At 39.2% G+C, this 14,384-nt stretch overlaps 1 protein-coding gene across 9 annotated transcripts in view; it reads right to left on the bottom strand.

Annotated features, from left to right (window-relative positions):
* LOC127001472 (uncharacterized) overlaps nt 1-14,384 on the bottom strand; it is a 26,858-nt gene extending 12,474 nt beyond the window's left edge. The window contains exons 1-10 of one of the 9 annotated variants that reach the window (XM_050866007.1): nt 13,560-14,384; nt 12,121-12,262; nt 10,587-10,706; nt 7,025-7,126; nt 5,736-5,842; nt 4,730-5,449; nt 3,276-3,520; nt 2,837-3,008; nt 1,700-1,831; nt 837-950 (exon numbers count right to left, since the gene is read on the bottom strand). In XM_050866007.1, coding sequence (XP_050721964.1) covers nt 837-950; nt 1,700-1,831; nt 2,837-3,008; nt 3,276-3,520; nt 4,730-5,449; nt 5,736-5,842; nt 7,025-7,126; nt 10,587-10,706; nt 12,121-12,262; nt 13,560-13,636 — 1,931 coding nt within the window. In that variant the 5' untranslated portion in view covers nt 13,637-14,384. Of the gene's footprint in view, nt 1-836; nt 951-1,699; nt 1,835-2,836; nt 3,009-3,275; nt 3,521-4,729; nt 5,450-5,735; nt 5,843-7,024; nt 7,127-10,586; nt 10,707-12,120; nt 12,263-13,559 lie in introns of all 9 variants that reach the window. The other 8 variants (XM_050866006.1, XM_050866008.1, XM_050866009.1 and 5 more) reach the window with 8 other exon arrangements.

Here is a 14,384-nt window from a genome sequence, read left to right as displayed (position 1 = left end):
GATTATATAAACTAGCAATATCTGAATCTGTGAGAGTTTTTTACTCATCTCAGACTAATGATTCTGGACATCCATGAACCAATCAATGCTGACACTGATGCCTCAGAAAATGCATCAGTATCCTGTATCATGAAAAAATATGCAAGGTCATACTATTTACAGGATTGTTGGCTGATGTTCCAGGCAGATGTTTAATTGTCTCCATGAAAGGCAATGAGACCAAGATATGATGAAATGAAGTACTTGACCAAAAGCATCTTATGTGCATTATCTGCTTTGACAACTTACTCATAAGAGGTGTAACCAAGTCTTGATATCAATACCCAAAGGTGTAGTATTTTACAGTTCTTTTTGGCTTTAAAGCTCTCTCTAAAATTAGGTGCAGGATTGCCCTATAGATATTCTACTTCAGTATCCAAGACATTGTAATTTTGCAAGGCCTGATTAAAAAAAAAGTAGCTTTAGAACCTGAATTTATGATATAAGCATAAACCTATTTGTACCTTACAGCCACTATCTCATCCTTGTTATCCAAGTTATTCTTGAGCCACTTCACTCCTGGCCACCCATACTTCTCCACACCCTAAAACACTAAGTGCAACTCTTCTCCCCATTCTTTAGCATCTCACCAAGTCTTAAATTAGTACATAACCTTCCAAGCCTTCTTAAATCATGCTCTCAATTCCACCATCTTCCTCTAGTCATACTCACATTCCCTTACCAAACTCGACTATCCATAATCTGCTCCTATGAGTCACTACAATATCTAAAACAGACAGTTCTAAGGATTCCCTTCATATGTATATTTGTGACAAAGATTCAAAAATAAAACTTACAAGAGCAGACACTCAGAAGGGCCTTTGTGCAACTTGGTATTTGGACCGTGTGGACGCATGCGCTGTTCACTACGGAAGCCAAGGTCCTCCTCTGTGTTAGTCCCTCTTGAGACACTGAAAATAAAATTATTTATAGCTGACAGTACAAGCTCACTACCTAATGGTCAGACTCAAGTTATTCTGTCCTACTACCTTTAGCTGGAGGAGGAGGGTTAAGATTTTTCTTAATAAAAGAATGAGCTTATGAGTGCAATGATGGCTGTTAATGATACTTTTATTCATCATAATGACAGCTGTTAATGATACTTTTATTCATCACAATGCAGCTGTTAATGATACTTTTATTCATCATAATGACAGCTGTTAATGATACTTTTATTCATCACAATGACAGCTGTTAATGATACTTTTATTCATCACAATGACAGCTGTTAATGATACTTTTATTCATCACAATGACAGCTGTTAATGATACTTTTATTCATCACAATGCAGCTGTTAATGATACTTTTATTCATCACAATGCAGCTGTTAATGATACTTTTATTCATCACAATGCAGCTGTTAATGATACTTTTATTCATCACAATAGATTAAGTGGCTATGACAACTTTAGCAACAAATAATATTTCCTCTTTGGATAACAAATCACATTTTCTTAAGATTTTCTTTCTAAAGCTGAACTCTTCACTCTCCTCCTCTTTGGGCCACTTTATTCCATTTTCTAGCTAAGGAACAGTGAGCAGGCTTTTTTTTCCTTTGCAATGAAAAAAAAGAGAGAGAGAGAGAGAGAGAGAGAGAGAGAGAGACAGATAGATAGATAGATATATGCACACACAGAAAACAAGTCTGCCATTTCTTACGTCTGAGCTGCAGTCCAGGCAGTATTGATTCTTGTCCTGGGCAGAGTGGGTCGTGCGGGCTTCACTCCATCCCTCCGGGAGAGTGGAGGCGAGCCAATCAAACTGAGAGTCACAGTTTTTGCTTCTGCAGATCTGCTGAAATATATCAGAAAACTTTATTAATCTCTCTCTCTCTCTCTCTCTCTCTCTCTCTCTCTCTCTCTCTCTCTCTCTCTCTCTCTCTCTCTCTCTCTCTCTCTCTCTCTCTCTCTCTCTCTCTCTCTCTCTCTCTCTCTCTCTCTCTCTCATCTACTTATATACAGTCAAACCTCAACATCTGCAGATTTGACATCCATGAATTTGAACAGCTGTGGCATAGCCTGTGGATATTATAATGTCAAAGACTTGGGTATCTGCAGGTTTTCTTGAGCACTTTTGTGGCCAGCCGAAGTACCAGCAGCTCACCGCACACTCCACTCCCACCCCACATACCTTCACACCTGCTGTATTTATATAAGTGTCTATCAACAAATATCCACGGAGCCTCAACATCTGTGGGTGTCAGTTACCTAATTCCCGTCAACGGTGATGTTCAACTGTGTGCATACAGTGCTTGTGGGGGGTCAATTCTTTTTTTTTTTTTTTTTAGATAAGATAACTTTATCGTCACATTGTATACATACGGCATGAAATTAATTTTGGCCTCCAACTTCATCCGTACACTACATACCCCCCAAAAAATAACATTACAGTACATAAAATAATATCAAATTATTCCTCTCTCTCTAGATACACCACAATGCCTCCTCTTCCTCTGGTCCACGGGTATCTGGGAAATAGTTGTATCTGGCAACTCTACTGAGACCACTCACTCAGTCCCAGAAGCAGTCTCAAGGCACTGGCTATCAGTCTGTCACAGAGGGTGGGCATATGCCCATCAATCCCCCCATTTAGGGCTCCCTTTGACTGCCCCCCTCACCATTGCATGCCATTCACACCCACTATGGGGCCAAGAAAGCTTTTCAAGGAACCCCAGACTGAACAGCAATCAGCTGCTCAGCTGATACATGCAAGCAATGATGTGCTATTTTGAATACATTCATAAAATCCTAATTCTTTTAACTTAAAGGCTGAAACAGAAATAGATAGTGTAAGTACCTTGACTTTTGCTGTGTAGTGCTGGCTAATGCTTCCTGAGTCTTCTTGTCTGACTCCATCATGTTGGCCAGCACCTGACGGGCACGCTTCTCATCGTAGTACACTGACTGAAGGGCCATGGTCACTACCGTGGGGGTAAGGGCAGGGTACTCTGAGGTCAACTCATTACGGACTGAAACAAAAGTTCAGTTCAATAGTTTACCAGGAATTATATTGCTGGATTGTCACATACCACCCTGGTGTTAGTCTTTCCCAATCCTTATCACATCGCAAAACCTACTCTAAGAGTCCACAATTTAAATTTGTACGACTTTAGCACTGCAATACTTGGGAGTAAAAAAAATAAGAAAATTCAGTGGGTTTTCTTATTATGTGCAAAGTAAATAATGCCCTGAAGATAATTGAAGATTGTTATTAAGCCATAATAAATAAATGGTACCTTTTTTCTTATGCTTTTCACTCAGATTCTTAGGCCGTGGCGGTCCTGGAGACGGCTTGGGTGTAGCCTTGTTTTCCTTGCCGTCTGGACGATCCTTGAGTTTTGGTGGAACCAACACTGTTTCCTTTTTGTCGTGGCCCAGAAGCACAAGTTTTTCAGAGGCATCCTTAACATTGTAGTTACACTGGGTCAAGACATCCAGAATAACTGTTGGCTCCACTTTTGGAAAGATTCCTTTCAGATATCTGTTGAATACAGTGGATTAATATCCTGCAGAAGAAGTAAAGACTCACTTGTTACCAGTATGTACCTTATCTTTATATTTAACTAAAACACTAAAAATGCCAATAATTATGTAAGCAAAAAATAAAAATACCCATAACAATAATCTATTTGTTTATGAAATAGCTATGATATACATGTGCGTAGAATTTATTAGAAACGTTGAGATCTGAGTTCCTTCAAGAAAACAGATTTAATAGTTTTGCTGCTTTAAGGTATTCTGACATTTTTTAACAATTAATGCCAAACAAAACTTGTGAATATTGTACTGCATCTCATGAAAGGAATAACCAGAAGATACTGGGAGGTATTTGTAAGAATTTCAATATGCTTGAAAAATGGAAACATAATGTATTTCTTTCCTGGCAGAGCTCTTTTGAGCCTTGTTCAGTGTTGTTGTTGTGTTTTGGGGGGTGCAGTGCTGAAATACATGCAAAAAAAAGATAAAAAGATAAAAAAAAAAAGAAGCTGCCTTTAAACTGCAAAAAAACAGGTATCAATAAGGCAATGCAAAAGAAATGGAGAAACTGATGAGTATGAAATAATGAAGCATATAAAGATGTAACATAGCAAGCCTTCAAGCACAGTAACCAGCATGCAACTTGATGTTACTGGCCTGCAAGTCCCTTAAAAATGTGGCAGCAGAGTAAGAAATGATTAGGGTTTAATGAATGAAGATTTTACATTGTCATTCAACTGTCACTTTTCTCTCTTGGTTCCTCATTCACTATTTATGAATAAACTACTCAACAACAACATAAAAAAAAGTTATATAAATATAAACATGGGTGAGATGTCTAAGTGTGTAATGGAGAACTTTCAATCACACACAATTAAAGTTGAACTTCCACAATACCTAATGCAGTGAAGGGGCTACCATTAGGGAGGTGACATGTAAGCTACAGAACACAAGCACCATGCTTCACACCATCAGAGGGCTTAACATCCCCTGGAAAAATTAAAACAAAATTAATTAAAACATCTACTTGAGCAAATTTACTTTCAATAATTTACACCATACAATTATAATATATTGTAGAAAAGCAATCTTAAAAACAAAATAAAACATACTAAACTGGTTTGATGAGAATATTTCTACAAACTACATAATAAAATATACAACACTTGATGAACAGAAGTGATAATGACTAATGGTAACAAACACAAGATACCTGAGCTTGATCTTAGGAGAATGTGGTGTGGGCCTGGGAGAATAGCGATAGTCCATACGAGGCGAGCCCATCAGAGAACGAGTGAACTCGGAAATAGAGTGGGTGGTGGGCCGAGGAGAACCGTCCAGGAAGGTGTGAGGGGAGGAGGCTCGAGAGGACATAAGTGGAGAATCACGACCAAAGAATGGAGAACCAATTGACCGTTCAACTGAGCCATGTCTTAGCCTCGGGGAGCCAGCGGACTTATCGACAGACCCACGACCTCTAAAAGGTGACCCTGTAGATCTTTCCAGTGACCCTTGTCTGCCTGCCATGGGAGACTGTCTGTTCTTGTCCCTCTTTTCCTCAAAAGCATGAGTTCCTTTTGCACGCTCATGCACTGGATGGTGGAGTGGGTGATCAATTTTCGATGATGTAACCACAGGTACTGTTGTGACCAAGGCCCCAACACTGGTGCCATTACCTGTGGTGGTGGTTACTTTACTCTTGTCCTGGGTAGCAGTGGTTGTAGTGGTGGTGGTAGATGTTACTCCAATGGAAGATGATGCAGAGGTGACACCAATGGATGATTTAGTGCTCTGCAAGGCCATAAGGGCTGTGGCAGTAGGAATAAAGTGCCTCATTGGAGGTGGAGTGAAGGTGCCATAGGGTCCAGGGGTGGCAAGGGGGTGCTTCTGGACTTGAAGAGCACTGATGACCACAGCCTCCCTATTATGGTACCTGATGCCAAGGTTAGTGCAAACAGTAAGTTATAAAGCAGGCATGCACATCTCCCAAGTTTAACATTAGAAATCTTATCAGTTTAATTGATTAATTGATAGTGTTAAAAATCTTTGAAGAGTTACCTTTAAAGTAGTAGTAGTAGTAGCAGGAGTATTAGTAAACTTTCTCACTGATGAAATTATTAGTTCAAAATATTAGTTTATAGCCACCCAAAGCAAAGCTGTTAACATACAGCACAAGATTTATGTACCAAACTCAAGAACACTCAGTTTGTGACACTTACTTCCTCATCAGTTCTTTGATGTGACTTTCTGGCACAGTGGGGAACATGGCTGAGATCTTGGCAATGGCTAACTGTGAATGTTCAACAGCCTCCAAAAGCCCAGCTTCCTGTTGAAGAACAATATTGAAAGGCACCAAGCATCAATAAAAAAAAAAAAATGTATTGAAAACAAATTCAACAACAAAATCATATTTATACTAAAGCTAAAAAATTAATTAAAAACTTCACAGGTGCTACTTTAAACCTATAAATTATCCCAACTGCTGACTCAATTATAGTTTTCTTCATTGTAATCAAAACATTTCAGCACTTACAATGCTCTTTACCACATACATACTACAAGTGCTAAGATAAAGTAAATATGCAAAGTCTTAAGTGGCCATTTGATTTGATATAATTTCATTTAGACCACCTAGTCTGCACCAAAGGGTCTGTGTGGTCTGAATATCTATGTAAATCTAACTGATATTGCTATTTCTAAGTTCATTTGATGTTTGATTAGCTTCTTCACTTTCAAAGCACCAATTCTCTCTCAATCTCACTACTTGTATGTTCCTCAAATGTAAATATTTGAAAAGTAAGTCTACATGAAAACTTACCCAACATGCATTTGCTACTATACCTCCTAAAAACCCTCATTTCCATACACTTATACCTGATACTTCAATATTCTGCAGCTCACCATTATAACTGTATCATCTATAAATATGTAATTAAGGCCTCCTAACCTTGCTTCCCTATCCAAAGGATACTACATGCTTACCCTCTTGGATCATATTCCTTTACATAATCTTCTGGAAGGCTCAACAAAATTTTCATACTCTTCAGTTTCTACAGCCCAGCCAGTGACATACAGTAGTAACAGTATGTACATGCTTTATGCCATTCCCTTTGACTTCTACTATACAGCGTCATTTACTATCATAACTCGAAATGTTTCCAAGTGGTAACTGTACTGATTGATAGCTGTGATATGGAATGGAAAAATTAACAAATATAATTAAACATTACATAAAATAAACATATAATTTAATAACTTCACAGCAACTGCATTCTGGGTGCTACAGGGAAACGTGCAGCAGTGAATCAGAGCTGAAGAGGCAAGACAAAATAAAATTCAAACTCTAATAACAGGTAAACTGCACCAGCTAATGCTAACTACCACCAGTTTATGCAGTTCTCATTTTTAAATGCTTATGTTAAAGACAAACTTGGTACTCAACTTTCTACCCTTCTAGTGATTGACAATGATCATCAAACAAGTGTATATCTAATGAAGTGCATAAAACCTGCTGTGTGGCGAGTGAGCCAAGTCCTTTACTAACATCAGTGGCCTGGACACCTCCGATGCCTTTTTTAGAAAGGGCTGACTCTGTGGCTTGTGTCACATTCTGAAAGCAGTGTAAAGTTCTGTAAATACAACAAAAACTTTGGCCTACTTGAATGCATCTTGACAATATGATCTAAAGAGCCATCTAGAGTAAAACATGTACTGCTGAAAACTCATAAAAAAGCAGTGAGAATTAAGAATAAATGATAGAAAATTAAAAGTTAAATATATATACATTCTAATGTAATTATCACATGCATGATGTAAGGTTTTATGTAGAAGCTGTATTGGATGTAAGTATAAATTAGTCAATTAAGTCATAAATCCAGAGAGTGCAGCATTCTATTGAAACTAATTATTGCCCTGCGAGTCTTTACAATCAAAACTCAGATTTACAGCCTCCATCATGAGTGACAAATTACTGACTGAAGAGATGGCAAGAGTGGCTGACAGGTGATGCCTTTATCTATAATCTGACCAACTACTCAGCAGGTCTGCTCCATGTCACTCACTCAGGGATGGCTCAATGAGAAGTCACAGTTTATGAGTTAATTGACAGTTACCGTACATCATAAATCAGTTTTTATATGCAAATGAAAGTGAATGACATATACAATATATAAGTACTTATATATGCAGTGGAACCTCGGTTGTCAAATGACTTTCATCTCAAACAAATCAGCACTGTGAGCTAAACGCCCAAACCAACTGAAAGCAAAAAATATGTGCTAAGTACGATGATCTGGTAATGTTGCCCCCAGCCCACCCACACCTGATGCTTCCCCTCAGCTGCCTGTGGGGCTCACGATACAAGCAGTGCTTATGTTAGTCGCCACTTTACCGGTTCATAGGATATACAAGTTTATATGCTATACAAGCAAACCCATACAAATTTATGCTTGAAGTACTGTCATAAAGGTTTCAATAAGCAATCATCTGAAATTTAGGAATAGGTTAATCCATTTTATATTAATACTAGTAATTGGAAAAATGGTTTCCATTTTCAAACAAATCAGCTTTCAAACAACATCTAGAAACATATTAAATTTGAGTACCAGGGTTCCAATATATATATATATATATATATATATATATATATATATATATATATATATATATATATATATATATATATATATATATATATATATATATATATATATATATATAGTTTTTTTTAAACAGCATAAACATAAATGTCATCAAAGTCATGAAAAAAAATAAATGACCAAGACAGGCAGATGACCATGCAAAGCGCACTGACTCCATCAAGCTACATTGACACTACAAGCTGTTGTAAAAGGACTTACATCCCTATGGGAGGAGTCACACTGCACGGCTGAGTGAGTCTCCATTTCTGTTTTCATATAAATATAGATTGATGCTAGTCTCAATGGGAAAAGTAGTCTCAAAGAAAATACTACCAATAAGTAAGTCACAATTTTCTCAAATGCCTGCTACTATATCTGCAACCTTAGAATGCTTTACTACTTACAAACTTTGGAAACAAATCACATAAACACATCTTTTCATCTTGCATATCATTAAGAAATTAGATATATGAAAGAATAAAGTTTAATCTCATAGAGGGCTAACCATCACTCTGGCTATGAAAAAAGCTACTCTTCTTGACAAAACTATACAAAGTGCCAGTGCTCTGCAACATCCACCGGCAAGCCTCACTAGCTGTGAATATGAAGCACAACACTCTTCTTTTGACTGATAAGTAATACTGCAAAAGAAACCAGTTTTTTTTCAGTAATCTTGTAAGTCTTAAAATTGTCGAACTGCATTCAACAAAGTGCCTCACCATAGACTTTTCATTATATTAAAAGATTCTGGGGTAAAAGGTAAAGTTCTGAGACAGATCAAGGCATGATTTAGTGACACGACTCACTACATGACTGCCAAGCCTGTTCCACTCATCCATCACTCTGTTGGTCACACCTCAGACTGGGGCAACATGACTATAATGGTGCTCCACAGTGATCAGTTCTAGGTCCATTACTGATTATCATATACTTAAACGATCTTGACTGTAGTATCACCAGTGACATGAGCAAGTTTGCTGATGACACAAAAATAGGAAGACCAATCAGCCAGACCATGATGCTGTGGTATTTCAGGAAGAACTCAATCGCTTGTTTGAGTGGGCCAACAAATGAATGATGCATTTGAACATAAGCAAATGCACTATCCTAAATGTGAGGATAAATAGCCCCCAAAGTAATTACACATCAAATAACACAGTTCTTGACCACTCCAGCAGCAAAGAGGATTTGAATGTGCATGTGAGCTCTGACCTTTGACCCAGAAATCACTGTATATCTATATTACTGCCAGAAATGTAACTAAATAGAGTTACATGCACTCTAGTCCTTACTTTTCATACTTATACAGGCCATTTCCAAATACAAGGACTATACAGCCATGCAGATACACAAAAAGTTTTAAATGTTATTCACAAAAGACATCTTCCAATGAACTTAATAGAAACCATGACATTAATATAAAACATCCAAATTCCATATACAACGCTTAAAACAAGAACATGATTGTTTGAGCACATGAAGTGTGAAAGGGTGCGTGGTCCTGAGATGTGTGAACTAGTATTATCAAGTGGAGCTGTGAATGAGGTCATGAGCTGACCCACATTTTCTCTTTTCTGTTTTCACTGTTTATATTCATCAACAATACCTAGGAGTGTGAAATTGAACAGCTGATAATATCAACTTTCTTGCAGCGTTTCCATATGCCCTTCAAAAAATTCAGATAGACTGCAACCAGAAATTGCAAAATATTTCCACAAGGTACTTAATCTGCACCCAAGAAGCACTGTATCAGATGACAACACCTGATGACAGTTCAGTGGCTTAAGCCCACACACCTCATGTACACTCCATCCTTAAGTGTGTGTGTGTGTGTGTGTGTGTGTGTGTGTGTGTGTGTGTGTGTGTGTGTGTGTGTGTGTGTGTGTGTGTGTGTGTGTGTGTGTGTGTGTGTGTGTGTGTGTGTGTGTGTGTGTGTGTGTGTGTGTGTGTGTGTGTGTGTGTGTGTGTGTGTGTGTGTGTGTGTGTGTGTGTGTATTCACCACGGCCTGATCACGTGTTGGACTCATAATCGTCAGCAGGTACCCTCCCGACATGAGCAAGTGCTCTTTATCATCGATCTATGGGAACTGCCAGGACCTCACACACCACACACCCCATCCCCCTTGCTCAAGGGGGAACAGTAACCACTCCTAGTCAACAGAAAGAATCCGGCCTGAGCGGGCTGGAACCGCTGCCCTGTCAGACCTTGAAGCCTAGCAGCACAGCGCTCTAACCAGTTTTTCCACGGAGTGTGTGTGTGTGTGTGTGTGTGTGTGTGTGTGTGTGTGTGTGTGTGTGTATGAGACATTGGGGGTGGTTCTACTATTCTTAAAAAAATGCCGAGTACATTAATCTAATGGACACAAACAAATACGTTACTCCCAGAAGTTTGCCCATACAACACTAATTGGCAGCCATGCAAATTAGTACCTGCAGTGGGTAAACAGGACCATACAGTGCATATGGAGGCATGTAAGCCAAGTTATAACCTCCAAACGATGGGTAGACTGAGGAGATCCGCCCTCCCAAAAAGGGGCTCATCCATGGAGGCTTCAGGAAGAGGGAAGAGGGAGGTTGTGGTTAGTCTGTCAGCCAAAAGTAAAAAATTGACCACAGGAAGGAAATGTTATGAGGTAATGGTTAGATACAAGCTTATAAGGATGTTAAATGCTCGAATAAAACTTAACAGGTGGAGGAATTGCAAAGCAATGGCCCACTGCCATACATGTCTATAAATATCACAAACATTTCTTCAAAAAAATTAACTATGACCCTCTATGGTTACTTCGCATACAATATATACTCATGTAAAAGTCAATCTCATGTTAAAGTTAGCCCTCCCTTTATGTAATACTTGAGCTGGGGCCAGTGGCAAACCTTTAATATTTGGCTCCTGGGGCAGTATACTGACCACTGGTGCCCCCTGCGTTAGTCCTTGGTAATAGTAGCTATCAAATGGCAGGCTAGTGGAACACAAATGACCTCAAAGGGAGTGAGAAAAGCAGAGCGAAACAGTATACGTACACGGTAAATACTTTCTAGGAACAGCGCAGGTAAAATCACTTTTACTCTGACTCAACTGAAGAAATTTTAATTTATTTTATATTATTTTACAATTCAAAATTCTGGTATCTGATTTTGGAGCCCCCCAAACCGCACGCACTGGGCCTTGGTTCCCCCTGCCCCACCTTTACATTCGCCACTGGTTGGGGCATAAGCTAAGGCTGGGCATGGCCTCAGTGTTCATCTCTGTCACATTGGCCCTCAAGTCTATGGCAGGATATCACCCATTACCCTTGGACACAGGGCCAGTATGACATCCTGGTTACCACAGTTACCTTCCCTAAATTTCCCCAAGTACCCATTTATCGACCAGCCCCATAAGGGAAGATAAACAGCTGAGTGACCTATGAATCGACCGCCCGGGCCAGGATTCAAACACTGGCCCATGCCTTCGTAGACATATGTGCTGACCAATTTACCATGGCGACACTTTATGGGCTCCCCCTAAATCTGTGTTGCATGTTAATTCAAATCTCTTTTGAAGAAAAATATCAAAACCTTGTTTTTTAATATGTGAAAACTCACTGCAGGCTATTTATGACTCTAAATATAGCCTACAGAACCAATAAGAAAATATATCACCCCTAAGAGCAGAGGTTAGTACCACACAGTCATCCAGTTTTCTTCTAAGTTGATTGAAAGGTCTGTTGAACTTCAATCAAGGCTAAGATGTGTTCAATCAAGGAATAAATTTAAACCCCTAACATTTTTCTTAAACTCTAATACATGAGTATATAAAGTACTTTAACAATGCATCCTGGCATAGGTGATGTTTCATGTCTAGAAGGATGATCTAGTGCTGGCACAAATACCTTCACCACAAGAGGCCAGAGGAAAGCAGCAGCACACTGGCACAAAATGCTGGTTAGATACAAAAGGGAGTTAGTTGTCTATATCTCACCGGGTGATGAGAGAGGCTTTGGCTGTCCTGCTGACTCTTCTGTTCTGGGGGAAGGGTGTCTGGGTGAGGGGGAGGAGGGGGAGCACTCTTCAGCCGAGGGTCTTCCCATGATGTTTTCTTGTTGATGTGGTCAATGAAATAGCTGCAAGGAAAGAAAACTATATTAGATAAATAATGCAAACCTTTGTCAGTGAAAAAACTAACAAATCATTGATTATTATCATTCTTGTGTCATATTTCCCACCACTTATACAATCCTGGACCTATAAATTTTTACATGGCCTGGAAAATGTTGACTCCACCCAATTCTTCCAGCTGGCCCCCGAAGACAACAATATCACTAATAGGGGTCATTGTCTCAAGCTCCAAAAACCCAGGGTAAGAACTCAAAAGAGATAATATTTCTCTGACACAAGGCTAATAAACAAGTGGAATAAACTAGTACCCAAAAGTGTCGTCCGTAGCCCTTATGTTATCACCTTTAACCCCTTGACTGCAGATTTCCTACAAGAAGACATCACAAAGCAACAGATATGAAACAAAAAATGGCTGCTACAATTCAATTAAGAAAAATGTGAAGTCATGCACCTTGGGAGGGGATATCCAGCATACCAATACCACATGAGAAACACCCCACTATCAACCATAGAGGCAGAGAAAGGCTATCAGTGAAAGCCAAATCCATGCCAATCGCAGCGGACGGGTTAAAACAGATTTGACAACTTGAGAGAGATGTAATGAGCAGAGGCACAATTAGTAGTAGTTAGCTCCCTGCCTCTTTACTACCACTAAGGTAAGCAAACATGAAGTCCATTTGGGTGGATCATGTGGGTAGTTTTGAGCCACTCAGTAATAACGGAAAACTGACAGAAATGACTGAATATTGCTAGCAACAATGATCTCATCATAAAAAAGTCATTTGCACTGAAAGAATTAAAACAAAATGAATGCATCAATACATTCTGTAACAAGAAAAAAAGTCAACCAATGGAATGAAGCTTGTGAGACTAGATCGCTTTACCAAAATGTCATCAATGAGTATTATGTGTGTGTGTGTGTGACATTGGGGGTTGTTCTACTATTCTTAAAAAAAAGAACAGAACTAAGAAATGTTAGAGAGGTTGTCAAGATGGTGTGTGTGTGTGTGTGTGTGTGTGTGTGTGTCTAGCCTTCCTTACTTTACCTTCCCTTTTGCTTCATCTTTCATTCTTTCTTAATCTCTTTCTTTCCTTTATCTCTTCATGCTTAATTCCTTTTCCTTTACTTTCTCCTTCTGCTATTCGTAAAAAATATATATAAAAAAAAAATCTTAGTGACAGCCGAGGGGAGGGAGTCAGGGAGTGCCGCCCCCTGTCTGGTCTGGGGTCACAAGGGAAGGTCAGGTCACGCCGCCATAGCACAACTGATGTAAAGTGAGAGAAATGGCGGAGACGACTTACTATCTGCCGATCCGCCCGTCAAACCTCACTTCCCAGCCGTGAGGGAGGCCATGGAAGCCATCCCAGCGACCCGCCATCTTCACGTCGTCAGTCGTCTGCTCTTCTTCTTCTTCTTCTTCTTTTGACCTGTTCCGCTTTGTATCGCTTCCTCTTCTTCTTCTTTTTCTGGTACTTCCTCTTCACACTTCTATATATTACATCATCACTACGCGCTCTTATAAGTTACTTCACTCCGCACACTTCACTCTGCCCTGAGCTCTGTTTGTCTGTTGCTCTCTAGCTTCTTCTTTTGGTCCTTCCTTGGTACGTGTTTCTTCACATTTCTATACTTCATTATATATCCGCACTCTTATAGTTACTTCACTATGCACACTTCTAGAACACGGGATCTCCGGCCAGATCAGTGATCTAAAACGGATTCTTGTAAATGGAAGAGGTATACTTCACTCTGCCCTAATTAAGTTGTTTGTTTGTGCACTTTGCTTAATTGCTTACTGACTTAATTTGCTTTATCATTCTTATTCCCCCATGTTTTCTTCACTTTGCATTTCTCTTTTCTGCCCCTTTGTTTGTTTCCACTATTACACTTTCCTTTTTACTCCTCGTTTATTGTTGTTCTTTATTTTATATTTCACTCCACGCCCTCGGCAGCGCTGCCAGGCGGAGAGTAGTTAATTGCATGGCTACTCTTACTTACTCGCTTTTTAAGTAAATAAGAGTGGCATAATTTGGCACATGAGTTAAATAAAGAGAAGAAAAAGGAATTTACATAGACAATGAGATCCCACAGAGCCAATGGTTAGGAATGCCTCGACGGGAAAGATG

This window comes from Eriocheir sinensis, chromosome 21 (genome assembly GCF_024679095.1).
Source record: "Eriocheir sinensis breed Jianghai 21 chromosome 21, ASM2467909v1, whole genome shotgun sequence".
In the NCBI taxonomy this organism is placed as follows: domain Eukaryota; kingdom Metazoa; phylum Arthropoda; class Malacostraca; order Decapoda; family Varunidae; genus Eriocheir; species Eriocheir sinensis.
The sequence above is the reverse complement of the archived record's forward strand: the minus strand, read 5'-3'. Positions and strand labels throughout refer to the sequence as shown.